The 25313-nt window shown below is 40.3% G+C and overlaps 2 protein-coding genes and 1 long non-coding RNA gene across 5 annotated transcripts in view; 1 reads left to right on the top strand and 2 right to left on the bottom strand.

Moving 5' to 3' along the window:
• Positions 1 to 681: 681 nt before the first annotated feature.
• ppox (protoporphyrinogen oxidase) lies at positions 682 to 13707 on the bottom strand. Of its 2 annotated transcripts, none has more exons than XM_040118929.1 (13): positions 13597 to 13707; positions 12484 to 12570; positions 9472 to 9606; positions 8576 to 8691; positions 7279 to 7411; positions 6380 to 6524; positions 5494 to 5687; positions 5035 to 5095; positions 4484 to 4602; positions 2754 to 2867; positions 1974 to 2123; positions 1655 to 1697; positions 682 to 1558 (listed from the first exon to the last, which is right to left on the bottom strand). In XM_040118929.1, exons 2-13 carry the CDS (start codon positions 12565 to 12567, stop codon positions 1422 to 1424), a joined length of 1431 nt encoding a protein of 476 aa, XP_039974863.1. In that variant the 5' UTR covers positions 12568 to 12570; positions 13597 to 13707; the 3' UTR covers positions 682 to 1421. The 2 variants fall into 2 exon arrangements, with proteins under 2 accessions (XP_039974863.1, XP_039974864.1); XM_040118930.1 differs by having other exon boundaries at positions 682 to 1483.
• On the top strand, positions 13091 to 18058 carry LOC120784819. Its single transcript, XR_005706500.1, has 4 exons — positions 13091 to 13418; positions 16206 to 16278; positions 17417 to 17677; positions 17917 to 18058. It is a non-coding gene; the product is annotated as an uncharacterized LOC120784819 (long non-coding RNA).
• The window catches only part of dyrk1b (dual-specificity tyrosine-(Y)-phosphorylation regulated kinase 1B), a 64097-nt gene continuing 56049 nt past the window's right edge, over positions 17266 to 25313 (bottom strand). For both annotated transcript variants that reach the window (XM_040118924.1, XM_040118923.1), the window contains exons 6-13: positions 24892 to 25041; positions 24294 to 24430; positions 23369 to 23515; positions 22833 to 22973; positions 21962 to 22082; positions 20813 to 20995; positions 19633 to 19736; positions 17266 to 18830 (exon numbers count right to left, since the gene is read on the bottom strand). In XM_040118924.1, coding sequence (XP_039974858.1) covers positions 18315 to 18830; positions 19633 to 19736; positions 20813 to 20995; positions 21962 to 22082; positions 22833 to 22973; positions 23369 to 23515; positions 24294 to 24430; positions 24892 to 25041 — 1499 coding nt within the window. In that variant the 3' untranslated portion in view covers positions 17266 to 18314. The remainder of the gene's footprint in view (positions 18831 to 19632; positions 19737 to 20812; positions 20996 to 21961; positions 22083 to 22832; positions 22974 to 23368; positions 23516 to 24293; positions 24431 to 24891; positions 25042 to 25313) is intronic.

Below are 25313 nucleotides of genomic sequence, written 5' to 3'. Positions count from 1 at the left end.
ACACAGACCCAACATTCCCCCATGAGCAACCACTTGGCGACAGCAAGGAAAAACTCCCTTTTAACAGGTAGAAACCTTGAACAGAACCTGCCTTATGGTGGGCAGTAGGGGGTTTGCAGTCACAGATCCAGACTCTCTAGGAGCAGGGGTAGAAACAACCGGAGAAAGCGACTGGAGGAAAGAGGAGAGAGACGAGAAAGCACAAAACTATGGGAGAGAGAAGTAAAGTTAGTAATGAGCATTGATGCCATATGAATACGTGCAGATGAAGAGGAGGAGATAGCTTGGTGCATCATGGGAAACCCCCCGGCAGTCTAGGCCTATAGCAGCGTAACTAGGGGGTAGTTCAAGACAAGCCTGAGCCAGCCTTAAGTATAAGCTTTAAAAAAAAAAAATAATAATGAAGGTTTTAAGCCTACTGAAATGTGGAGAGGGTGTCTGCCTCCCAGACCCAAACTGGAAGATGGTTCCACAGTAGAGGAGCCTGATAACTGAAGGCTCTGCCTCCTATTGTACTTTTGGAGATTCTGGGAATCACAAGTAAGCCTGTGTTCTGGGAACACAGTGTTCTAGTGAGGTAATATGGTACAATGAGCTCTGTAAGATACAAGATAATAAAAACCCTTGTGTAATTTTTGCCACAGAACGAACAAATGATGAAGAGAGAACATGACAGGCAGCTTGTAAGTACAATACGGCTTTTACTTAAAGTGCAAGTCACATCAGTAGGCAAATCAGACATAAGGGAAAGCAATAATGATAATGTGTGAACATAGGCTACCTTGAAATAAAATAACTCAGGACTAGAATTAGGGTCAGAGGAGAGGAACCGGTGCCTGCACAGTCTGGAGCAGCTTGGCCATGACAAATTCTGACACTGCAGAGCACAACATAATTATTTAGAAACTATATTATTAAATACAATATTAATTATACACTGGTACTGAAGAAAAAAGGACTTCACCATTCAGTGTCCATATTAACCAGTCTTGACAATTCCATGTAAGTCTTGAGGCTGCCACCATCACACCTGTGCTGTAAGCAGCAGTGTGACATTAGTAACTTTCCCAGAAGCCAAGAATACAAAAGGCTTTGTGTACTTGTAGAGAAGTAGCAAGCATTATGGGTAGAAAAATAATGGTTGCTGGTGTTAATGTCTGTAGGCAGTGGTCTTTCACACTGATGATACATGAGTGACAATTACTGCTTTATGCAAATATAGTTTAACATTAAATCCAAATGCTATAAACACTATACTGAAAAAAGCTTGGGAACTGGATTCTCATTAGCACACACTACTGTCTGCCTTCATGAGACCAAGGTATAAAATTTTATTATATACGTGTGTGTGTTCGTACATCTGCGAGCAACAACTGATCCACTTGGTATTGTGCTGCATGTTCAAGTGCTGAGCAGCTCCATCAAACTCCAGTCCCCAACAACTCCTCTACAGCTGTCCGTCCACTGAAGATGACATCGTTCACTGAGACACCATCATAGGAGGAACCAATCAGAGACAGCGAGAGATTATTCTTCCTTATGAAGTTACGCATGGACTCTGGAGAGGCAGACAGGCGCACCTTGAAATGATCACCACTACACCTTGTAAATGTAGAAACTTTAGATGTAATGTATACTGTAGGTCAATACTCACCTACTCTCAAAAAGTGTCCTTGATAATACTGAGGTATACAGTCCTAGTGAAAGAAAAACAGCAAAAATGTAATCACTATTGCAAAAATACCAACAATATAGTCAATATGCAGTATGCAGCATTAAGGCCAGGGGACAGAAATAACTGATATACAGTATCTGTTAACAGATGAATAATACATCAAGATACAACTTATAACAATTTAAATGAATGAATTAGTAATGTAACAAGAGAATCCTACATGCATTTTTGCATGAATTTGTAACTGGTTTGGAGTTAACATTTAAATCCACACACACACAGGCCTGTCCTGTCATACCATTTGTATTGCCACCCGACTCCAGCTGGGTGCTCTGGTGACTCCAAGGTGGCAGTGCACTGCCTCAGTGGCTCTCGCTAAAAGACGCTCTTCTGTTACTGCTTCTGGGGCCCCAAACTCTTCCTGGAACCAGGCCCCACCCATCATCACCTAGAACACATGGTCATATGAACTTAGGTCAGAGGTGTGGACTCACCAGACTGGACTGAAAGAAACAAGATTTTTCACCTTAGAGCACTGCATGCATTGCTCTGTCAGACTATATTGTTACAAGCAGCAACACTTTGCTTTAAAGCTGCAATAATCAATGATTATGTGTAACATGAAGTGTGTGTAATGTCACCGACATTACACACACAGAGGCCACAGAGATAATCACCGGGGAGCCTTTTAACCTCTTTCAGCTCATTATTTTGGTTTTCCTGTGTCAAAGTCTGTTTCCCTATAAGTTTGTGTTTCATACTACCTTAACCTGAACCCAGCCTAACCTCAACCAGTCATCTCCGAAATGCATAACCATAACTTAATGTTTACAGACAGTAAGTGAAGTTGAGAAATAAAACCCAAGCACAGAGAGCAGTGTTACAGGGAATAGTAGACAGACTAAAACATAAGACCAATCCACAAGTCAGTTGCATTCAGTAAAGCAATTGTACACTACCTGCCCAGCACAAAATAGCAGACAGACATAGTTAGAGACTAGCTGCTCAATGCTTCACTACATTCACCAAGAGATCAAACCAGGGCTAAAAAGGGGTGTGTGTGTGTGTTTGCATATACCGTCAGTCTAGTAGTCTGTCCATTAGGTCTGTTGTGTTGAGGGAAGGGAACAGAGTCATAGACGACCCCTAGCAAACCCCGATCCTCTGATGATGGAACCAGGTGACCAAAACCCTGACAAAATAGTCACAGAAATGGTTGGATTGCTTTTGTCACTCTACTGGTAAAGCTCAACAACTGCCACTGAAAATATTAGGGCTGTCCCGATGCTTCCACTGTGTGTGCATGTGCGTTGTCTAGAGTCACACTTCCACTGTGCTTGATGTCCTTGACCATATTCCTGTCACGAGGAGGTACTTGTGGTTCGTTGGTTCATGCTTTTTCTTATTATCTATCTATAAATACGAGAAATACACCAATCAGTCAACATTAAAACCACCCGCATAATATTGTGAAGGTCCCCCCTCATGCTGCCAAAACAGCTCAGACCCGTTGATGCATGGACTCCACAAGACCTCTAAAGGGTTCCTGTGGTATCAGAGACCAAGACGTTAGTATCAGATCCTTGAAGTCCTGTAAGCTGCGAGGTGGGGCCTCCATGGATCAGACTTGTTTTTTGGACTTGCCTTCTTCCATTAGTGCATCCTGGTGCCATCTCTTCCCCAGGTAAATGACACACACAACTGACCTTACATTTTCTTTCACATGATGTAAAAGAAGATGAGATTCATCAGAAAAGGCCACCTTCTTCCACTGCTCTATGGTCCAGTTTGAATGCTCACATGCCCATTGTAGGAGCTTATGGGTCAGCAAGGGCAGTTTGACCGGCCTGAGGCTACGCAGCCCCATAAACAGCAAGCTGAGATACATTGTGTGTTCTTACAGCTTTCTATCATAGTCAACATTAACTTTTTCAGTAATTTGTGTTACAGTATCTCTTCTGTGGGATTGGACAAGATGAGCCTATTCTCCCCACGCACATCAGTGAGCCTTGGGCGCCCATGACCCTGTTTGCTGGTTCATCTGTTGTCCTTACTTGGACAACTTTTGGTAAGTACTGACCACAGCATACCAGGAACACCCACGAGACTTGCCATTTTGGAGATGCTCTGACCAAGTCGTCTAGCCATCACTCAGATCCTTACGCTTGCCAATTTTTTGTTGTTCCAACACATCAACTTCAAGAACTGGATGTTCACTTGCTTCCTAATATAACTAGATATTGTTCTTTTAATCTGTCAGTGGTTTTAACCTTGTGGCTGATCAGTGTATATCATTAACCCCCTGCACATGTAGTGTCAGTTCAGCTCGCCAACACCATACTCCTATACACGTGTCAGGTTTAACGTAAAAACTCACGTCTGAACATCTTTGTTCATCATCTGGGATGTGAAAACATCAGATTTCCACAAAGTCAAGTAAAAGTTGGCATCTTTGCCATAGCTCAGTTATGAAATCCTACTGCACTGCAAAGCATCTCTCCTGCCTGGCTGTTAACAGCGCTGTAAGCTGGACATGGGAGCTGAGGGTATCTGAGTGGCCAACAGAAATGAGTAGCGCTACCCTGCCTTGTGCTGACTGTTTCCATCACCTGTCTCTACTTCCATCAGTTAGTTTCGCGGTTGGGTCATGTTAAGACAAGATTTGGTCTGTTAAGTTTACAGCCTGCCACCTTGTTGCCTGTGTGTTGGTATACACATTCAAATGCAATCACCTAATGGCCCCTGAAAAGCCCCATTCAGATTTCAAAAACAAAGTGTTGTGTGTGTGTGTCGCACTATAGTTCTCACCATTAAAGGCAGGATGGAGCCTTCATACTCCAGATTTACTACAGCAACTGTTACCGTGGAGATGTCCTGCAGTGCCTGGATGAGAGGTTGACAGGAGGATGGCAGGGCTGAGGAGAGGGCTGGGGAGCACAGAGAGAAGTGATGAGCACAGAGAGAAGTGATGACCTCATATAGTGTAGAGAGGTGGTGTTGTTTTTTTTGTTTTTTTTACAGATTCTATTTTGTTAGAATGAATTTTAAAAACGATCCGTATTTCAGAAATCTGTGTAAACAAAATATAGTTTTATTCAATATTTTGTAGCAGCAATTGTAAGACATTTATAGATTTGGGGTTAAAATTACCGAGATAACATTTTCAAAACTGCACAATTTCCATCTATACTAAATGCAGGAGGCAGGCACATATTAAAAGGACATCAAACATGTTGAAACTGAAGTTCAAATGAGCTGAGTTCCTGCTGCCTATCAGAGGACATTAAGAGTGCTGAGGGCCATTGCTGACTTCATGGGAAACAAAACATTCCGGTCCTAATCTGTTAGTCACCACTTACCTTTAGCAGGCAGTGCAGAGATGATGTGATCAGCTGATATGACTCCATCCTCCAAATGAATCTACACACGGACACACACTTTTATTATGAAAGTTGCCAAATAACACAAGAATAGGAGAGCTGAACAGTCCAATGTGTTGTTTTCCAGCCTAGAAGCTCCACTCTGACATACAGTTGTTTAGCAAGTAAAATATCTACCTTGTTCACCATCTTAGTTTAGTGTGTTAACATACTAACATTAGCTAATTGGCTTTACACAACTAAAAACTACAGCTGAGGCTGATGTAAATGTCATTAGTTTTGCAGGCACTTGGACAAAACCAAAGTATTATACAAATGAACATTTTTTTGCTAGATAAAAAAAAAAAAAAAAGAAAAAGACAAAAAAGAAAATTCATCCTTTTTCATCCAATTCATCCATCCAAGTTCAGGTAAACATAGTTCATAGTCCTCACTAACCTTCCAACCTGAGGCTGAAGGACAGATCTGTTTAACAACTGCCTCTCTGTGAAGCTGCACTCTCCTGCTTTGTTGTAGGTAATCAGTGATGGATTCTGGGAAGGACTCTATTCCCCTACTCAGGGACCACTGGGCCCATGACTCTTTAATAGATCTCTGAGCCAGAGGGCCAGAGGGGACCACAGGAGTGGGACCTGCAGGTTTTCACATATAAAACTTTAGTTTGTACACAGATTACAGGTAACATGAAACAATCATTACACTTAGCGCTGATGTCAGAGACAGACAGAAGACAGTGGAATAATCCTGTTTTATGGTGACGCTACAATGCATTCCAAATCAAACTGTAAGGACTGAACCTGTCAGACAAAGCAAGTCAGAGTTCTTTACATAAGGCAAAGAAATGCGTTACGACTACATTTAAAACACAATGAGGACGAAACCAAAATAAAACTGAATCGAATAAAGAGATTGAATAAAATTAAAGTTTCAGGCCAGTACAGATACAGTGCAGCAATAAACAACCTTAGGTTGAATAAGGAAAAGTACAGAACATTAATCAGAGGCACAGAAAAAAATGAATTTGTAATTGAGATTTGAAAGTGGTTGAAGTTAGAGAATGTTGTAGAGCATCTCGATGGTGGTTATATCTGTGAAGTAGATGAACGCAGCTCCACCGTGTTTGGTTCTGACTCCAGGTTCTACAAACTCACTCTTTTGCTGTTCATTGGCCATTTTTTGTCACTTTTTTCTGTTCCTTGTATTAGTGCATTCAGTCTCTTTTGTGTTATGTTCCTGTACCCTCACAAAACTAATTGGGGAAAAAAATCAAACAAAAAATGATGACCACAAAAGTAACAGCAGTATAGTAACTTCTGGAGTGTACCTGAGCCCAGCAGCAAGCCCAGTGTCAGGGAACCTCTGCGCTGCTCTGAGTTGTATAATAGAGGAAAACAAGAGCGCACACTCAACTTCCTGCAGTCCCCTGCAAACACACCGCGACACAAACTGTCCACAGCTATGTCTGCCAGCTAGACACACACACACACACACACAGAGTAAGAAAATAAAATAGAATAGCAAGCAATTAAATATTTATGGTGACATAAAGCAGACTACTGGTGGCATTGGTAAATGTGAATCATGAATCTAACTTAATCAGTGTTAAAGGACAGGTTCACATTTTTATCAGGTCTATCCTGACACAATACTCAGATGGCATTTGTACACTGAAGGAGTTACTGGTCGCTGTTATGATCACTCCTATCCATACTACTGGCTGTAAAGGGAAACCTTCGATTGATCACAGAGGGTGTCATTGACATGAAGTCCCCTTATATACAGAAGACAACACTTTTTTGGCCACCTAGCCTTCATCAGTGAAGAGATTCCTTCTAAACGCTGCTCCTATGTCGGTGATGAGGGACAATATCCACAGTCTTTGTTTTGTACAAAAATGTATTCTAAACCTCATTTGAACCTAATATGAGAATTCAACAAATCAAGTATTGTTTTAAGACAGACTTGAAAAAATGTGAACCTATCCTTTATGCAAATGAATCATAGCCCTACAACTGATTAGTTTATAATGAAAATATTTAGCAGATGCCTCCCTATTTTCTGCCTCTACCGCTAATATGGCACCACTCAGTCAGATGTCAATTAATGCCCTCAGGTAATGCTTTGGTTCATACATCATGATGGTTCACAGTTGGATATCACAATAGTTTGAGAAACATTTGAATGAAGATGATTCAGACAAAGTTCTGAGAGCTTCCCACTCACCTCCTTTCCCAGCCTCCTAGAAACAAATGAATGGATAGACTCATCATCCTGCTTGCTTTTCTTCACCATTATCTCCATGGCAACACTCAACAGGAGGGGACGAGAGAAAGGCGGGACGGTCCGCAAAAGTCCACTGAAACAAAAACAGAGAGATGGGCAGAAAGAGAAATAAATTGATGCAGTGGTACTTCATGTCAAAAACAAAAGGATGAGGGAATTCCTGAAATCACTAGCCAAACTATCCTTTTGTAATACAAAGGTATGTGACAGCCCTGCCATATCATCTACTGTACATTCAGGAAGTATTCAGACCTCTTCACTTTTTCACATTATTATGTTGCAGCCTTATGCAAATGTCCCCTTTGCTATGACACTTGAAATTTAACTCAGGTGCCTCCCATTTCCCTTGATCATCTCTGAGATGTTACTACACCTCGACTGTGGTAAATTCAATTGATTTGACATGATTTGGAAAGGCGCACTTAAGTGTTTCTAATTTTTGTCCTTCCCATTTACATATATGTGGGAGACAGAATATTAGAAACACCACTGAATATTACAAAGTCCAATTCAAAACTATAACTAACTATGACCTCAATGCTAAAGCACAGAATTTAAGTAAAAACTCTGACAGTGACAACAACAACTGAACATTATAGGCATCATAAAAGTAAAATTTATGGCAGAAAAGTCGTATTGGAATTCATTAGACTCTATAGGTGTAGTAAAGTGGCCACTGAGTGTACATCATTAATACAACAAAAATTAGCTTTAGATACTGTCACAAAAAGCCCTATTCTGATTACTGTCTATCTAAATGGACAACTTCATATAAACTCCATTCAAAGTTTGGATGGATGGACATAATAAAGGCAACACATGTACTATATAATTCAATCCAGCAGAACAGAAAACTGAAATTTCATCTGTGCAGACGCTCTCAGTGATTCCATTTTGGCCATTAGTCCTGCTTTGTGTCATGGAAGTGTCTAGATCATGAGCAGTATTTCCCTGACGAACCCAATCACTGCTTTATCATCATCATCATCATTATTATCATTATGTAATTAGGAAATGTAGGATTCCCACCAGAAATAAAAATTGTATAGATGTGAACAGCCGTTAGCTACACAACATAAGCTGTAGTGATGGAGAAACTATATAAAGAGAAATGATGAGAAATTTAGAATGCGAGTCACGATCAAATTTTCTTTTCCTTTAGATGTATTCAAATTTGTGTTTGTATTTACTAGTAACTAGCCAAACATAAACAGCATTGTTTTCTAACTCAACTGACCTTATTCCTGAAGGCATTCTGTGGAGCTGTCCGTTGACATACAGATATCTGTTCTGGGAGGCGATATGGCTGTAGGTGACTGGTAGAATCTCCCCAGCAAGACCCAGGTCATCTACCTGCGTGGACACATGCATGTGTGCGCACACACAAACAAACACAAACACAAACACACTCTGTTGGATCTTGTTTGGGACAAGTCTACATTGGAGCAGTTTTCCAAAACTCCAAGGTCTTATAATGTCTGAGAACAGATTTCAGTCTGTCATCCTAAGACAGTTCAATCACCGCTATCTGAATGATTACTTCATCAGCTTTCAAACAGGTCAACTGAAACTAAGCATGTTGCAAATCAAAGTCTATAGTTTCTCTTCAGAAAGGGCAAGGTGGATGAGTTGAAAGTAATAGTATCGTTATGCTCTGCTTTTTCAGGCAGATTAAGCATGTGAATATTATTCCTTCAGAATTTACCCTCCAGTTCAGTCACTGTAGTTTCAAGTCAACTCAGTTTCGTGTTTCTGTTGGAGGAACTTTGGAGAAGCTTTATGGTCTCCTTTCAGTAATTTGATTTTCCCCAAGTTCCCTAAGGTGCAATCAAAATCAAGCTGCCCAGTTAATATTTCCTAATAATGTACAGTATTTAGTTCATTCCTTTTTCCAAATCAGAAGGTGCTTTCCCTAAATCTGTGCTATTGATTTTAAAGTCTACCTTTTGTTTGACAATTGCCATTTAAATCTAAATCTCTGTAAAATCATCATTTGTGAGTAACAGTCATATTCATCCATAATAATAGACAGTGTGTAAAATGATTCATCACTGCTCTTAAAAATTGTTAAAGACAGAAAATCATCAGTTAGCACACCCCTGACTATAGCCTAATTACTATGGTAGAACTCACCATATTGAGTGTGTTGCGTCCCAATGCCCCAGCAGGTCGAATCCCTCTGGGTCCATGTTCAAACACTGCCCCATCTGACCTCCTGGTCGACCACAGCCAACCTCCAAAACGGCTGCTGGACTCTAAAACTGTGATCTGGAGAAAAAAGAAGAGAAACTGCAAATTTGCTTCAGCACGATGCCTGGTTTATTAGAGCTAAAAAAATACACAGAAAGATAGTCCGTAGATGAAAAACAAATGTAGTAGAATGTATTATTGTTGTGGTCCAAGTAGTGTTCGTGTAAGTATATAAGTATACACAGGTATATACAAGTCTTAGCTGCTATATTATTTTATAGCAGTAATGTCACACACACACAAAAAAAGCAATTTCCTAACTGATCTTCATACCATACACAAATGAATGGAAAGAAATGGATGACACAACAAATACATAAACATTTGTTGAGAATGGAGATTCATTAAAAAGGCAAAATAGTCAAAATCCACGGTTCACATTGAAGGTGGCCACAGGATAAGGTCAAAAGCCCTAGTAAAAAGGTCAGTGAACCTTTAGTTTAGAATATTCTATCACAGAATATTTTATCCAGATTTCTGAAAAACAGTAGCATGGTTTTACAAAATGGTTATCTGTGATCTCATGTCTCTTTGATTTGTTTTGAATTGGCTTGTCCAAATATGTTATTAAGTACATTTTGCTATGCTGATAAGCTCCTTGCTGCCTTTTGTGGCCAGTGGAGAGAATAACACCAACTCCAACTATGGTTGGTGACACCTGCAGTTGCTGTATAAGTTTTATCCCATTGGCAGCAATGAGGTCTATATACAGTCTATAGTCTTGCTTCTCTTCACTCCTCCTGCACATCTGACAGTTTTGAGAGTAGCTGTCAATCACAGCTGTCATTCATGCTCACAAACACCCCCTTTCTCATCATCAGATAACTTATTTAAAAAAAACAAAAACAAAACAACTCAGAGAAATGAACTCTTGAAAATGCGTCAGTGTGATGAAAACTACCTAAAATGGCAGTCAACCTTTGGGAAAACATGTGAGACATGAACTTTGAATTTGTAGTTGTAGCTCATGTCCCATCCACTAACATGGATGGGGCAGGGTTAATGAGCCATACTGCAACCAGCCAGCAGGGGGCTTCACCTCTGGGGAGTTTTCATGTCGTTCAACTTTATATACAGTCTGTTGGTCATTGTGACGCTTGAAAACAAACTTAAACAAGCCACACAAAGTTAGGATTTATGCCTTATCAGAAGTGTTTTCAAACAGTATGTTTTAATTTTTCATAAGAGGAGGCTTCAAGGTTGAGGACTAAGTGACTGAGTCATTTCATTAAAGTGCAACACACTGCTGCTCCCCAAAGTTTTTCAGGGGGAAGAATCCTGGAAATGTCACTAGATGAGTAAGGTAAGGTAATGGCCAAAGCAATAGCTACACACATCATTTTCTTTATGAAACAGCAAATCTTCCTCTTTTCTATAAACATTATTCATTATTTCTTATAGGTACATTCATTTTTATTATGCTAATGGAGGTGGAGGGGAGGTGGCCTGCATCTGCTATGAAACACTGCAAGCTTATCCCAGATATAGCCTGTAATAATGTTTATGTTGGCGTCCTTTTCATCCTGTGTGGCTCCATGGCTCGGTGCAGTTAATCCACAAACCGGGAGGTCAGTAGTTCGATCCCTGGCGCCTCCAGTCCTCAAGTCGAAGTGTCCTTGGCCAAGATACTGAACCCTAAATTGCCCCTGGTGTATCATCCGTGTCTGAATGTGTATGTATAGAAAAGCGCTGTTTGTATAGAAAAGGGTGCTGTATGAATGTGTGTGTAAATGGGTGAATGTGGCAGCAGTGTAAAGCACTTTGAGTGGTCGATAAGACTAGAAAAGTGCTATATAAGTGCAGTCCATTTACAACATGTAATGAGAGACAGCGTGTTGGAGGTACATTCACATGCTGTTTAATGTGCCACTGTTGTGCAGCTAATTACTTTTCCCCGGTTTATTTGGCTGCTGTCTGGCTTTTTGTTGGTGTGACCATCTAGAACGTTAAAGTTATCACTTTAACCGAGTGTTTGGAAACAAGTTTTTATCTATATAGACAGAAAGCTAACAGTAGTCTGACGTATTAATACAAAACTAGAGGGTGATATCTTGAAGCCAATTTTTTTTTTTTTTTTTAATTCAAAAGAAAAAAAAATTAAATATAAATTTCTTCCTTTTGGTGAGTGATTTTTTTGCTTTGCTATGGTAATAATAAAGGCTCAGATGTAGTCTGAGTTTGCAAGTATAAGGGCAGATAAACTGGCTAGGGGAGCCAGGGGGAAAAGAAATTAACTGTGGGCCCCTTTTCATGATGTGTGTTTTGTATGTGGTAATCTCACTAAACACAGATTTATGTAAGAATATGAACCATTTAAGCTCAATATAAACTGAATTACCAAGAGATTTAATATTAGATTTTTAACTCAGGGCCCCTTGACAAGATGGAGCCTCAATATAAGGTATTAATACAAACTTTGCCTTGAGGCTCCTTGCATTTCAGTTTGTACTGTGCTATACCATTTCACAGAGTATTATTAAACAAATTTGGTTCGATCCCCAGCTCCTTCAGTCCATATGTCAAAGTATCCTTGGGCAAGATACTGAAACCCATAATTGCCCTCAGTGTATCATCGGTGTTTGTATGTATAGAAAAGCCCTGTATGAATGTGCTGTATGAATGTGAATGGGTGAATGTAGCAGTAGTGTACAGTGCTTTGAGGGGTCAATAAGACCAGAAAAGCAGTATGTAAGTGCAGTCAATTTACCATTCACCATCCCTTGTGGGATCAACAGGCAACAACATGGTCAAAATGGACACAACTGAGCATCATGTGATGTCCTACACACTGCTTTTACCTTGATCACTACAGTTCTTGAGCTAATAGTAGCTTGAAAACAACTACTGACAGTTTTGTACCACGTAATACTGTTGGTGTGTGTGTGTGTGTGTTACCTTGGTAACCTGGGGGCTCTTGCAAAGGTAGTAAGATGCTGCCAAACCCCCAATCCCTCCTCCAAGGACTGCAATAGTTCTCATTGGCTAAGTGCAAAAAGAAAATTAAATTCAATAACCAACAGCCCTTTAAAAGTAGAGGTGAATACAATATGTAGCTGAAGCTCCTTGACAGGGTGTGCCTGGTAAAGAGGCCTGCTGATTATGATACGAAAAACAGTTTGTTTATCAGCCGTGTCACTCATCCAGCTGTCTGTCCAACTGTCAAATTTTACAGCCGACAGCCTCAGACTGAGACTGAGAAGAGTTCTAGGTTTCTTCTAATCAAAAACGAATTAGGTTTGTTTGTTTAAAAATTACTTCCTGCACACAGTGTCACTCTTGTGCTCATTGGACTGAGGATGTAATATTTCCTTTTCCCTTTTGTGGTCTTGCAGTAAAAACTAAATCCACTGTGTCCCACCTTAAAAAGGAAATATACCCTTGCAAATACCCGACCGATAGATTTTACATAAAACGAAATGTTCTTATTATGGCGCTATATAAAAAGGTAATGTTTGAAATTCTGGCACTCTATAGGAAGCTCGCCAGGGAACCTAAAAAAAGGTACTATAATCTAATCACTGGCATGTTCCAGACCCCCTGTCTACAGCAACATTATACCACCGCCTCTCCATGTTGTTGTAGAGGTTCTTGTGTGGATTTTGAGGGTTAGAACAAAACATAAAGGGATGCCAGTGTCGGAAATTTTAAATGAAAACTCATGGTCCACTAATGTGAAGGAAGGCTGGTCAGTGAGTTAATGAAGCAGCATTGTTAGCAGCTGCGGTATAGCTGTGAAAGCACCCTCGCTCACTTTCTGGTGGCTTTGGATGGAGGCTGGTGTGACCGGCCAACCCCGAATAACAGGCTTAAACGGGACAACTGCAGCTACAGTGAGTACCCATTTACTTTTAGGCAGAGAGAGCACAGAGACGAGGAGATGTGGCTGGCTGTGGAGAACCCCTGTCGGCAGGAAGCAAATGTGCCGCCATACACACATCGACACTGACGCTGGATTCTTTATATTTAACCCAGAAAGAACGGAATTAGATAGAAACGTTCAGGTGTTACCTTTAAACGTGACGTAACACCGGAGAGAGTGGATCCGTATTCCGCGTTCTCCCTTCGGTTCTGACACCAGCAATAATAATACTTCCGACCTGACTCCTTCAGAATAAATTTCCAAAATTCTTCTTCCTCTTGATATTTTTTGAATTTGCTAAACAATGAAATTGTGCATTACCGCCACCAACTGGTATGGATCATAAATAATAATAATAATAATAATAATAAACCTCTAGATCAAATTAGTACCTCAAAGACACTGAAATGCTAAAACAAAAATAAATAAGTCTCCTGAACTTCTGCACAATCTTAATAAAAATAACTGAATTTAATTTCACCAAGACTCAGAATCATGAGTGAGTGAAGTATGTCCTTGTTTGTTTTTTTGTCAGCAGGATTACACGAAAAACTATAGAACGGATTTGCACTGAACATGGTGGAGGGATGGGGTATGGGCCAGGGAAGAACCCATTAAATAAGGGCAGATAAGGATAATTTACTGTGAATTTGTATTTTTTCTTCTGAAGTCTGGTGTATGTTGTTTCACAATGGCCTTGGCAGAGGTATGCCCTCTACAGAGTGTATTTTCTAGTTTTAAATATTGTTTGGTTTAATTAATTAATGCGTGGCCACATCTTAATCTAAATGTGACTGTTTCCCAGGCTCTCCTGCTTTTACCTGTGCATCTAGTTGGACTTTCTCCTTGTTACATTTTCAAACATCATCATCCAGTTCTCTTTTCCTTCCATTGCTTTTGCCATCTGTCTAACTGTGTTTTAAGTAAAAAGTTCTGAGAGCTGTGCTGGAGTTCAGAAGATGATCATATCCACTGTGCTAGAACAATAGTACAAGTTTTCAATGTATTTAGAGAGATCTGAGCCACAAAACATCTTTTGGTGCCTGTGCTTGTTGCAATAAGATGGTCAGACAGACCATCCAAGGGCAACATTAGATGTTGTTTCATTTATCCACCCCACAGAACCCCGGCACTCCTTGCAATTGCTTTTACTATCGTTTGCCAGCAACAAGCTCTGTATAGAATCTTTACACAACAATACATTCTCCAAAGACAAACTGTTCTGATGTAGGAAATCATAGTATCAAGTTTAATTTATGTCAGCCTTTACCAGATAGAGGAGGCAATGACTACTGTTCTGAAGTGCATAAAATCTGTGTGTATTACTCATGGATATACAGTACTTGTTTTCATTATACATTCATGGTATTACTGGATGACTGTCTGCCTTTCATGAAACTGGCTGGGTAGTAAGGTAAGTTTTAAAAGAAGTGATATTGTGGCTGTACCTGTATGGAATCTGGTGTGAGCAGATGCCACTGCCTATTATGTCTGCCTCCTGTATCACAGAGCAAGTTCAACTTAGTCTGTGTCTCTTTGGGTTACCTGGCTTCACTGAGCCTACCACTGGTTATCCTGGAAAAAGAGTTCTTTATCATCAAAAGCATGAGGGCATAACATGACTTGAGAGGAATACCTATGGGGAATTGGTTACTGAATGGGCCTACGGACCCAAGGAGGCCAGGGGCCCCATGGGCCAGAGCTTCTATTAACATTTCTTGTCTGTTTACATTTCGTGTTGGAAAGTCAATCAAACCACCACAGAGATGCAAAACGACACGTCATTTTTAGTCATTTTGTGTCTCTTTTAATCTGTATTCACTGCCTCCATGTAAGAGGGATGGGGGGAACTTTTACATGTGTGTGCACAGGGGCCCATTGCCTCAAGCGGGAAATAATCATTGCCTTGATGTCTTTTTAAATGTTTGGCTTTTCAACATTTTCAGTTGCATGGAGTATTTGTACTTTTTTGTTTCATAATAAAAAAAATACTATGAAAAAAACCCCCCAAAATCTTGCATTGAGCAAATTAACAGTGTGTGGGTTATTTTCTATTAAAGGACAAGTGGCCTACACTTTCTATTTCCAATTATCATCACAAAGTCTCCTCATGTTATTCTGAGCTACAGTGACAGAATCAAGACTGTCAGGATCCTGTAAGAATGATGATCTGATGGTCAGTAGCTGGCCTGTTGACAGGTTTTGATCTGATCCTCTGAAGAGTGCAGCATAGGTTACCATGGTCATATACACTGGTTAAAAGTGATCCAGATTTGTGATACAATTAAACCAGAGTCAAGCCCGAAGAGCTGGATAACCCACTAATCTTGCTTTGTAGCACTTTGTGGAACATTGTGGTATAGGCCCCTGCTTTGTGAGCGGTGCAGCATCCCTCAGTTACCATCCATTCAGGTTACTAAGGTGATCATCTGTAGTAGTCACTGTCAGCAAACTACTCTTGCTTACCAAACATTAAGGAGTTCACCAAAACTCTGAACTGATGTATTAATGTAATCTTGCATACAGCATGTCCTTGTTTAATGTCACATATATACACATAAACAATAAAAAACCTAGGACTTTCTTTCCAAACAGGTGGGTGATCTGGTAAATATTGAATGTTTGTAAACCACCATACTTTTTTTTTTTTTACGACAAGTAATATTAATATGCAGTTCAATGGAGATTTTAGCTGTCAGTTTTGACACATTTTTCTATCAAGGGATTATCTTGTAAATCAGATTCATTGTGTTTCCAGTGCTCCTGGTATGATGAGCTATGCTGTTGGAGTCTTGTGGCTGCAAAGACGAACCTTTCTTCTTATTTTGAAGGTTTGCACATTAAACCTGAACCTATTATCCCCCACAGTACTGTAGACACTACTGGAGACATTTCAAACTGAAATCTGGGATTAATGAATGTCACTCAGAAATAACCCTGAAAAAAAAAAGATTTTTGGAATATGATTTATAAGTGTGACCACTCAAACTCAACAAAATATTTACCATTATTAAAATCTTAGATTACTGATATGTAAATACGTGATTCCACAAGTTTTCAATATTAACTAAATAAGACCATATCAAGGAAGCAGTCATATGAATAAATAGACAAAAATATGATCACAAAACTGTAAATTAATCCAATACATTTTTAAAGCTCAACTCATTATTATGAAATGTTATTTCATCCTGCTTCTATTCACAATAACAGTGTGATACAGATTTTTTTCATTTCATTCCTTTCCAAATTCTTGCAATGTTTTATTTCAGACATTTTTCATCAGTCTTTGTCAATCAAGACAACAGCTAGTTGATTGGCTGTCTGCTCATTCAGACCAAAGCAACAGCCAATCATGGTTCATTGTTATATGACATATTTTCTGTGTATTTATTCATATGATTATTTATTTCATGTCTTATTCATTTATTGAATATTGAACACCGTAGGTGTCCATAGCCTATACAGGATATTTTGATTTCCCATAGCAGGGGCTCTGCATGGGACGTTAGAGGCTGAGCATCACAGCCTCGTCCTGATGAGACATGAGGTCATGAGGTGGTGGATCAGATTAGTAGGAAGAAAAGCGGAGATCTGATGTTTGTTTGACTTTGGTGTGCAAAAGTATACTCTTTATTCTTATTATATATCCAACTTTATTTTGCCCCAACCCCTCCCTTCCACCCAGCCCCCACAACCAGTGGCATTCCCATGTCACCAGTTACTGTCACTGTTACAATAGCCAATCAGAGCTCACCTGCAGAAAGAAGGCAACCAAACAAAGAAGAGCAGAAAAAAGGGTTACTTTCAGTTTGTTTTTTCTTGTTAAATAGTAATAAATACATTGAGATGCAGTGGTTCTTACTTTATCCTTTTCTCTTAAGCAGAAGGGTTAAAAAGTTTTTTTTTTTTTTTATTTCTGTTTCTATTTCTTTTTATTTCTTTAATTGATCTGTGTTGGATCTTTAGCAGCAATCCGGACCAGTTGTCATGGTGATTAGCAGCACAGAGAGGAGGAGCTGTCTGGAGGAGAAACACAACAGGAGAAGGAGGAGATGAAGAAGAGAGCTGGGAGAAGAGGAGGATGAGGAGGAGAAGGAGATCCCTATAAGTGCCTGGAAGGCATCAGTGTCCTGTCACCTTCTCCTCCCTCCATCTCCCTCCCTCTCTCCGTACTCTGTCACAACCAGGCGGGGAGCAACAGAGGGAGGACACAAACTCAAAGAAAAAGTGAGTTTAACACAGACAGGAGAGAGAATCCATGAGTCCTGAATCACACATATGTTGAGTGTTTTCTCCCTCTGAAACCAGCTTCTGTCTTCTTGATGCAGCAGTATACATATACTGTATACATATGTGTGTGTTTTTCTGTGTTTGTGTTAAGACTGCTTGTCTCTATGGGCTGCAAATATGAATATGCTAATGTCATAACTAACCAGTGTGAATATGTGCTCTCCGTCCACTTACAGCCACCATATGAAGTAAAATGGAAAAGCATGGCTCCTCTCTCTTTCCTCTTCATCCTCCTCCTCCTCTCCAGGCTTAAACAACAACCAAGTAGAACACACAACTCCTCAAACCCGAGAAAAATCAAATAATATTAAACAACAATAATAATATTAATAAAAACAAACTTGTCACAATCATTCCTTTCCAATTACAGTCGCAACAAAAGACAACAAACTAAAACAGGATAAAAGGAGAGTTTTCCCAGCATCCTCCTCCTCCCTCCTCCTCCTCTCATGCAGTACAAACTGTCTCCTTCAGCACAAAGTTCACCTCTTTGTCTCTGAACTCTGGCTGTATGTGTGTAGTTGTAGTAGTTGTAGTTAAAATTGTATGGCTTTAGGGCATGGTTCAGGTTTTATCAAGAGTTGGCTGGCCCCTCATCTGAGTCTGGCCTCCCTCTGCCCCCCGCAGCGGGGTTATTGTTGTTGGAGGCAGGGTAGTAGTCCTCAGGGGGCGGGGCTTGTGGCCCTGGGGCGGTGGGGGCCGTCCGAGTCCGGAAGGCAGACAGTCCAATTGGCAGAGCGAGGGGCAGGGAGGCTGAGCCAAACTGAGAGGCCTCCATGGAAGACACCGCCCCCAGGTGGTGCAGCCCTAGGGACACGCCCACATCCATGCTGTCACTCATCTGGGGCGAGGATCCCTGTTGGCCCCCTCCTCCACCGATGCCCGCCTGTCCACCCTGTCGCAGGCCACGCCCACCGTTCCCATGGTGGGAATAAGTTGGATGGGGATGGTGGGGCGCGTCCAGGAAGTGGCGCTGGTGTTGCTGGGAGGCAGCCGGCTTGTGGAGCAGCAACTGGGTGTATGCTGGGTCCTGACCCCCACCTCCACCATCACTGCCTGGCCACATCCTCATTTGCTGCTGGGAGGGAGCCTGGTGGGGGAGAGTCAGGACAAAAACACGGATGAGAGGAGACGCATTCAGTGTCCAGTGTTACTCACAGTCCTGCTCTGATGGAGGAACTCAAAGATACCTAATGTAACACAACACCACACCATCTGTTGTCTCTATTTCTGATTTCGCTTCCACTGTACTCCAGAACAAGTTCCTGTACCTCAATTTGAGCACTGCTCAGGTGGTACTGTAGATTGTGATTGGTCCAGCAGATCATTTACTACCATTTTACCAGTTACTACTATTGCATCTCGGATAGCCAGGACAACAAATCCTTTAAAAGACATAACCAAACAGTTCACAGACACACTACCAATATCAAATAGGATAAAAGAAAAATAAAGGAGCCCACATGGGTATATAAACTTTACATTATGTTCACACAGTGAAAAGCAGTAACAATGTCAGTGCTACTTCTTTTACCGTCCCACTGTTGCCTTTTTATTGACACATTTAAAAAAAAAAGGAAAAGAAAAAAAAAGAGTTTGTCCAATATAAAGGAATGATGAGGGAGAACAGCTTATACATGACAGTTTATGAAGAAAGGTACTGTGTATAACATTGATGTGGATGAAGGGAGATGAAGTGAGTGGTTCTGCAGTTTACTACATTTGTTGATCAGGGCTGTAGATGCTTTATTGGTTGTCTTTGACTTCAAAGGTCATTACTCTGTGTTCTATGTGAACATCACATCCTACATATAACCCCAAAAATGATATGACTCATAGCCATCATACCAGTGTGCATGTAAAGCTTGTCAGTGATGCAGTGCTGTGTGTACCTGAGGGCTGGTCATCTCATAGTCTGAGTGTGTAACAGCAGAGTTGTAGTAGCGGTTACTGTAGCGGTAGTTGCGGTTGTCATTGGAAGAACCACTGGAGCCACCTGGAAATATTACAGACAACATTTAACTCACACCACAGTTGGCTGCTCTGGCAGATTTTGTGGAAAAACAATTCGTTAATTTTGTCTTAAATGATTTGACTTAGTTTTGAAATCTGCCTTGACTACAAATAATTGCATGTATGCAAGTCTGGACGCCTGCTGGTGAAGGAATAACTCACTGCAGCTTTTATTAGGATTCCTGTTAGAGGGTTGTCACACCTGCTGTTTGGTTCACTTTGTTTGAACAAAAGAAAAAAAATCATTGTAGTTCTGGGCCATTCTTACTTAAACTGACATAATACAAACAGACAAAAGAGGTAGAATAGTGGACTGACATGGGCAATTTGGGTGATGTGTCATCCTGCTGGTTTACAGTATGTGGACCCAGCAGAGAAAATAAAAAGAAAGTGTTCTCCAGTTACTGACACCAAGTCCTTCTGCACTTCACTGCAGCTTTATTTCGCCTTACATTACAACGTGTTGAAGGAAATCTATCTTGCTTTGTCTTTTTGATTCACACACATGTAATTTGTCTATTATCACAGAATCCTGTGGTTAGTGACCATAACACCATAAACACACCATAAATGAATTGCACCCAGGTTCAGTCCTTTTCAGTGGTAGTCATCACCGGACTGCCCTCCCTCGGGTAAAAAAGAATCCTGCCATTCCTGTTTGGCTTGACTTTGCTACATTCTCAGCCACTGATTTTAAGTGGTCAGCAGGCAGAAACTGGGCTTCTCAGGCAGCAAGTTCAAGTGCTACCTTCACGGCCCAGCTGCTTCACTGGAGAACACGGCTGTTACTGACACCTGAAGGAGACATATTCCTCTCTTTCTTCCATTTTCATCGCACCTGGGAAACTTTAGCAGCCTGTCTCATTTCTTGCTCCTCGATGATGTAAATAAATAATGTAAAAACACAGGACAACTCATTCGTTATAGAATTAATCATTTTCATTGAGCAGGAAAACTGAGTAATAGTGAGAATCCATACTCATTTTATCACCAGCTCAGTATCTCAGTGCAAACAGAGAGGGCACAGTCAGTATGTGGAGCAGGTTGTGTGTATTTTACCAGAGCTAGAAACAGAGCTAGTAGTGGAGGTTGAATGGGAGTGGTCCATGGCAGGAGAGGTGGATGTAGATGAACTGGTGTTGGTTCCTTCATCTGTCGTCTTCTTGAAGAAATTGTGCTGCAGGGCGTAGAATGGCGTGATACGGCTTTTAGGGTCATAGTCCAACATACGCAGGATCAGGTCTGGAAGAGGACAAACATGACCATGATGATGATGATAATATTTAGTAGTAGACACAAGGAAACAGATAGTCAGCTGCCACAATGCCAGTGGCAAAGTGTCTAGAAGTACGAGTCTTGACTCCCCTCACCTACTTACCACCACCTTCATGTGACTGTATACCAGGTGTGCACCTCCTGCTGAGGTGCATGGTAATAATCCATTTGACCAAATTTACTTCACAGTGAATTAACAGAGGCTCTGTTTTGACACTTTCCTTAAGTGATCAGTCATTGCTAGTACTTTCACCACATACACTGACCTAGAAACTTCATTCAAACTTTGAAATGTTAAGCTTTGTGCCTTTGTGTGAACATACAGTATTATATGCCATCTTGTTCACGTACTCCTGCTGCAACTCACAGTGCAACAATAGCTAACAGTTATAATTTCTGGACTCTTACTGTCTAAATGAGGTGTAGCCTTCCCCACCTCCCTTAAATCCTTCTACTTTTACAAGACTATCTAGCTCACACAGGCATGTGGTTTTTCAATGAGACTTCTGAAGTGTGTGTGTGCAAATGTAATTTATAATGAATTCACCATGTGAGACATTATAGTAAAGGTAATTCCTCCCCAACTTTCATTTGTGAATTTACATTATTTTGGGAGAATAACTGAAGAGAAAGGTTGGACATAATTTTACACTTCTTTTCATACCCACTGGAAGTAGTACAACAGAGGTTGAACGATTCTTTGTAACAACAGCAAGTTCCTCTCAATGTTTGTAATGTCCATGGAGGTAAATTCCAGATATTCAGGGGACTTTGCATTGTCATTTATATGGAATTTATCACTGTCATATTGGCTGAATTTATATCTACATTAATACATCTGGGAAATAAAAATATCATCCAATAATTTTGGTCAACCAATACAATGTCTACTGCTGAAGATCTGGTTGGTTTACTGCTGCGGTGTTGGTTTACCTTTAAACTTCAGGTAGTCACAAGGGGCGTGTCCTGGCTCCCCTGCCCTCCTGCCCCCTGGGCCCCCAGTCTCTACACCCAAAATCTCATGGAGACGCCGCGTGGCTGGGGGCTTATACTCCTGGAAAGCACAAAGAAAATAAAAATATAAATTCAGGATCCTCCATTAACTCCCAGTAACAAGATAAACAAGTAGTGAAGCACTTACTGCTCTAACACATACACATATTTGCACTTAAGCACTTCCTTTAAAGCCATACTGTTCTTAACACCATGTGTACATTTTTTTGTGTTTAACATGTTGCTGAGGTTTGACACTATTGGACTTTAGCCACCACAAATATAAACAAGGTGAATTAAAATCCAGCACAACCCATGTCCTGTTACTCCGCTGACTTGGTTTTGGACAGTTATTCTTTTCCTTCAGCAGATAAGAGTTCCCAGTGAAAACTTCTGTCTACAATTTGCAGAAGTGGCTATAATATTTACATTCAGTCTTTAGTAAACCTTTACCCTTTTTCACAAAAAACATCTGCAGTATCTAAACACCTTTTCAATTAGGTACTTTTCACTTTCCTTTAGGACTTGGAATAGCAGATCTTTTAGATATCAGTAGAACATGTGCTTCAGCTGGAGTAGGCGCACAGTCCACAGTAAATTCGGTCATTCTCATGCAGCCCACTAGTAATTCAAACACAAATAAAGGCTGTATTTTGTTTACTAGTGTGGTTGTTCTATCTATTTTTTTCTTACTGGAAAAACCATACAGGATTCTTCTGCATCATGACAACACTAGGAGTTAGAAGATACAAGACTAAAGGTGAAAGTGAACTTTTAAACGAAAAATGTGAATGGAACTGAAATCAAATACCTTCTTGATGTCCTTGTTCTTCTTCACTGTCCACAGACCATCTGACAGCTTGTCAAAATACTTCCTGGCTTTAGGAGCTGCATCTAGCATGTGGCTGGGTGGGACCCCCAGAACCTCCACAATCTTATTCATCTGGTCAACCTACACACACACACACACACACACACACACACACACACACACACACACACACACACACACACACACACAAAAATGTATATGGATTAAGGTGGCAACATACCACAACATGCTGCTACAAACAGATACTCACAGTGACTAGAATACAGATCCATTCAGTATTCTTTCTGTATTAACTGCAACTATTAATGTCTGATATTCAACAATTCTACACTACATCCTATAATGTATTAAGACAATTCACAATGAGAGAACACACAACCCAGCTCTTGACTTCCTGTACAACTACAAAGCAAACTACAGACTAAAAACATGTTAGGTCAAATGTTAACATGCATAATACTGAATCATCGCCCAGCCCTACTCAACTAATGTGTTTGTGGCGATGTTGCTTTTACCTCATTGGAGCCACTGAAGAGGGGCTCTCCTGTGTGCATCTCCACCAGGATGCATCCCAGAGACCACATATCGATGGCCAGGTCATATGGCATTCCCAACAGAACTTCTGGAGAGCGGTAAAACCTGCTCTGGATGTACTGATAGATCTGAGAGGAGGACAAGAGGGAAGTGGGGAGTTTAGAGACTCAACACTTACTTGTGAAGAAGGGGGTAGCAATTTATGATAATTTTCATTATCAATTAACCTGTTTGTTATTTTCTCAATTAATTGATTATGTTTCTTGTCTACAAAATGTCAGAAAATAGGAAAAAAAAAATAAAATAAAAAATCAAATCCCGTTATAATTTCCCATGGCCCAAGGTGACGTCTTCAAATCACTTGTTTCGCCTGATAAACAGTCAAAATTCAAAAGTAGTTTACTATCATATGCAACAAAGAAAAGCATCAAATCCTCACATTTGATACGTTGATATGAGCAAATGTTTAGTATATTTGCTTAAAAAAATCATTCATTTTTTTTTGATTGACTAATCAAATAATCAACTAATCCTTACAACTCTAAAGAATAGGTTAATTACTTTTAGTACACCTTGAAAATTTTTTATTTATAACTATTCATCTCCAGCTTATTCACATATGCTATAGAGCAAAAACACTTCATTTACAGGTTGAATTGAGATGAAGTCAAATTACACTTCTGTCAGTGTGTTGCCTGCCGTTTCCGTAGCTGTCCACTGTGAGGAGCCAAGTTCTCCTCACAGAGCATTAGTATTACCAGTCACCCACACTCCCTACTGCCATTCAGGAGAGCAACCCTCCCTATGAAAGCATCCGGGTAAAGAGTGGGAAAATACAATACCACTGACAAATATTTCAGTGTTAACTAGCACATGTGTAGTCACACGTTTGTGAATTCTGCTCACCCTCTGTCCAAGCTGGCAGGAGGACCCAAAGTCAACTATCTTGATGGCAGATCTCTTGGGGTTACACAGCAGGATGTTCTCTGGTTTCAGGTCGCAGTGGATGATTGACAGCTCTGGAGTGGCCAGGAATAATAACGCTTTGCACAAGAAAGACATCATTATTATTTTTCTCATCAGGAGCACTTTCTAGACTGGTCACATTTGGTGTAGAATATGACTGGAAACCAGTTGTGGTATTGGTGGGTGAAAAATCTTACATTTTAAGATGATGTATATATTAGATGTTTCGTGAAATCCTAGCAGCGATAAACCTGCTTTTATTTGCATAAGCAAATCAACTCCCACACTTAATGGGAAAAGGCAACTGTCAAAGAGCCTCTATCATCATCCTGATAGACATAATTTAATAATTAAAAAAATTATTAAATGATGTCCTTTATCTTACTGAATGGCATCTGACCTACAATATTTTTCCATCCTGATTTGATGATGTATTAAAACTCCATTCAGCATTTCTTCTTTTTTGCCACTTGGGGGCAGAACTCCACAACAAGCTAAAAATCAAATATGTGATATGTTAGTGTTTTCATGCACGCACCTGTACAGAGCTGCTGTGCAAATTTCCTGGTGAGGTTGAGGGAGACTCCTCTGAAGTTAGTGTTCCTCAGCAGATCATACAGGTTGTAGCTCAACAATTCAAACACCAAACAGAGATGGTTCCTAAACATAAAGTGACGCTTCAGGTGGACTGCACAGAGGCAGATTGACAGACAGACACACACAGAGACAGATGGGAGACAAGGAGGAAGGTTAACAGAAACACTGAAAGAGAGCACTGGACAAGATTAAAATCATTTACTGTCAATTTGTCTTTGAAAATCTCACACTTTTCAGTTCTTGGTTTTCAGATGTACAGAAAGTGACATGTAAAATTTTAAATTACCTGAGTTATCAAATTTCATATCAAAGGTGAGGTAAAGACTCATTAAATGTGTTCTTTGATAATTCATTTTTATTTGG

Source organism: Xiphias gladius, chromosome 22 (assembly GCF_016859285.1).
Source record: "Xiphias gladius isolate SHS-SW01 ecotype Sanya breed wild chromosome 22, ASM1685928v1, whole genome shotgun sequence".
Lineage (NCBI taxonomy): Eukaryota > Metazoa > Chordata > Actinopteri > Istiophoriformes > Xiphiidae > Xiphias > Xiphias gladius.
The sequence above is the reverse complement of the archived record's forward strand: the minus strand, read 5'-3'. Positions and strand labels throughout refer to the sequence as shown.

Bases quoted from the DNA above. Each gene is read 5' to 3' on its own strand.
- ppox (XM_040118929.1), bottom strand. From the start codon at position 12,567: ATGAGAACTATTGCAGTCCTTGGAGGAGGGATTGGGGGTTTGGCAGCA. The intron at 6,525-7,278 runs GTGAGTGGGAAG...GTGTGTGTCTAG, and splicing joins CTAGGAGGCTGGGAAAGGAG to CTGGCAGACATAGCTGTGGA. The intron at 2,124-2,753 runs GTATATGCAAAC...CATGTGTTCTAG, and splicing joins GACAGACTACTAGACTGACG to GTGATGATGGGTGGGGCCTG.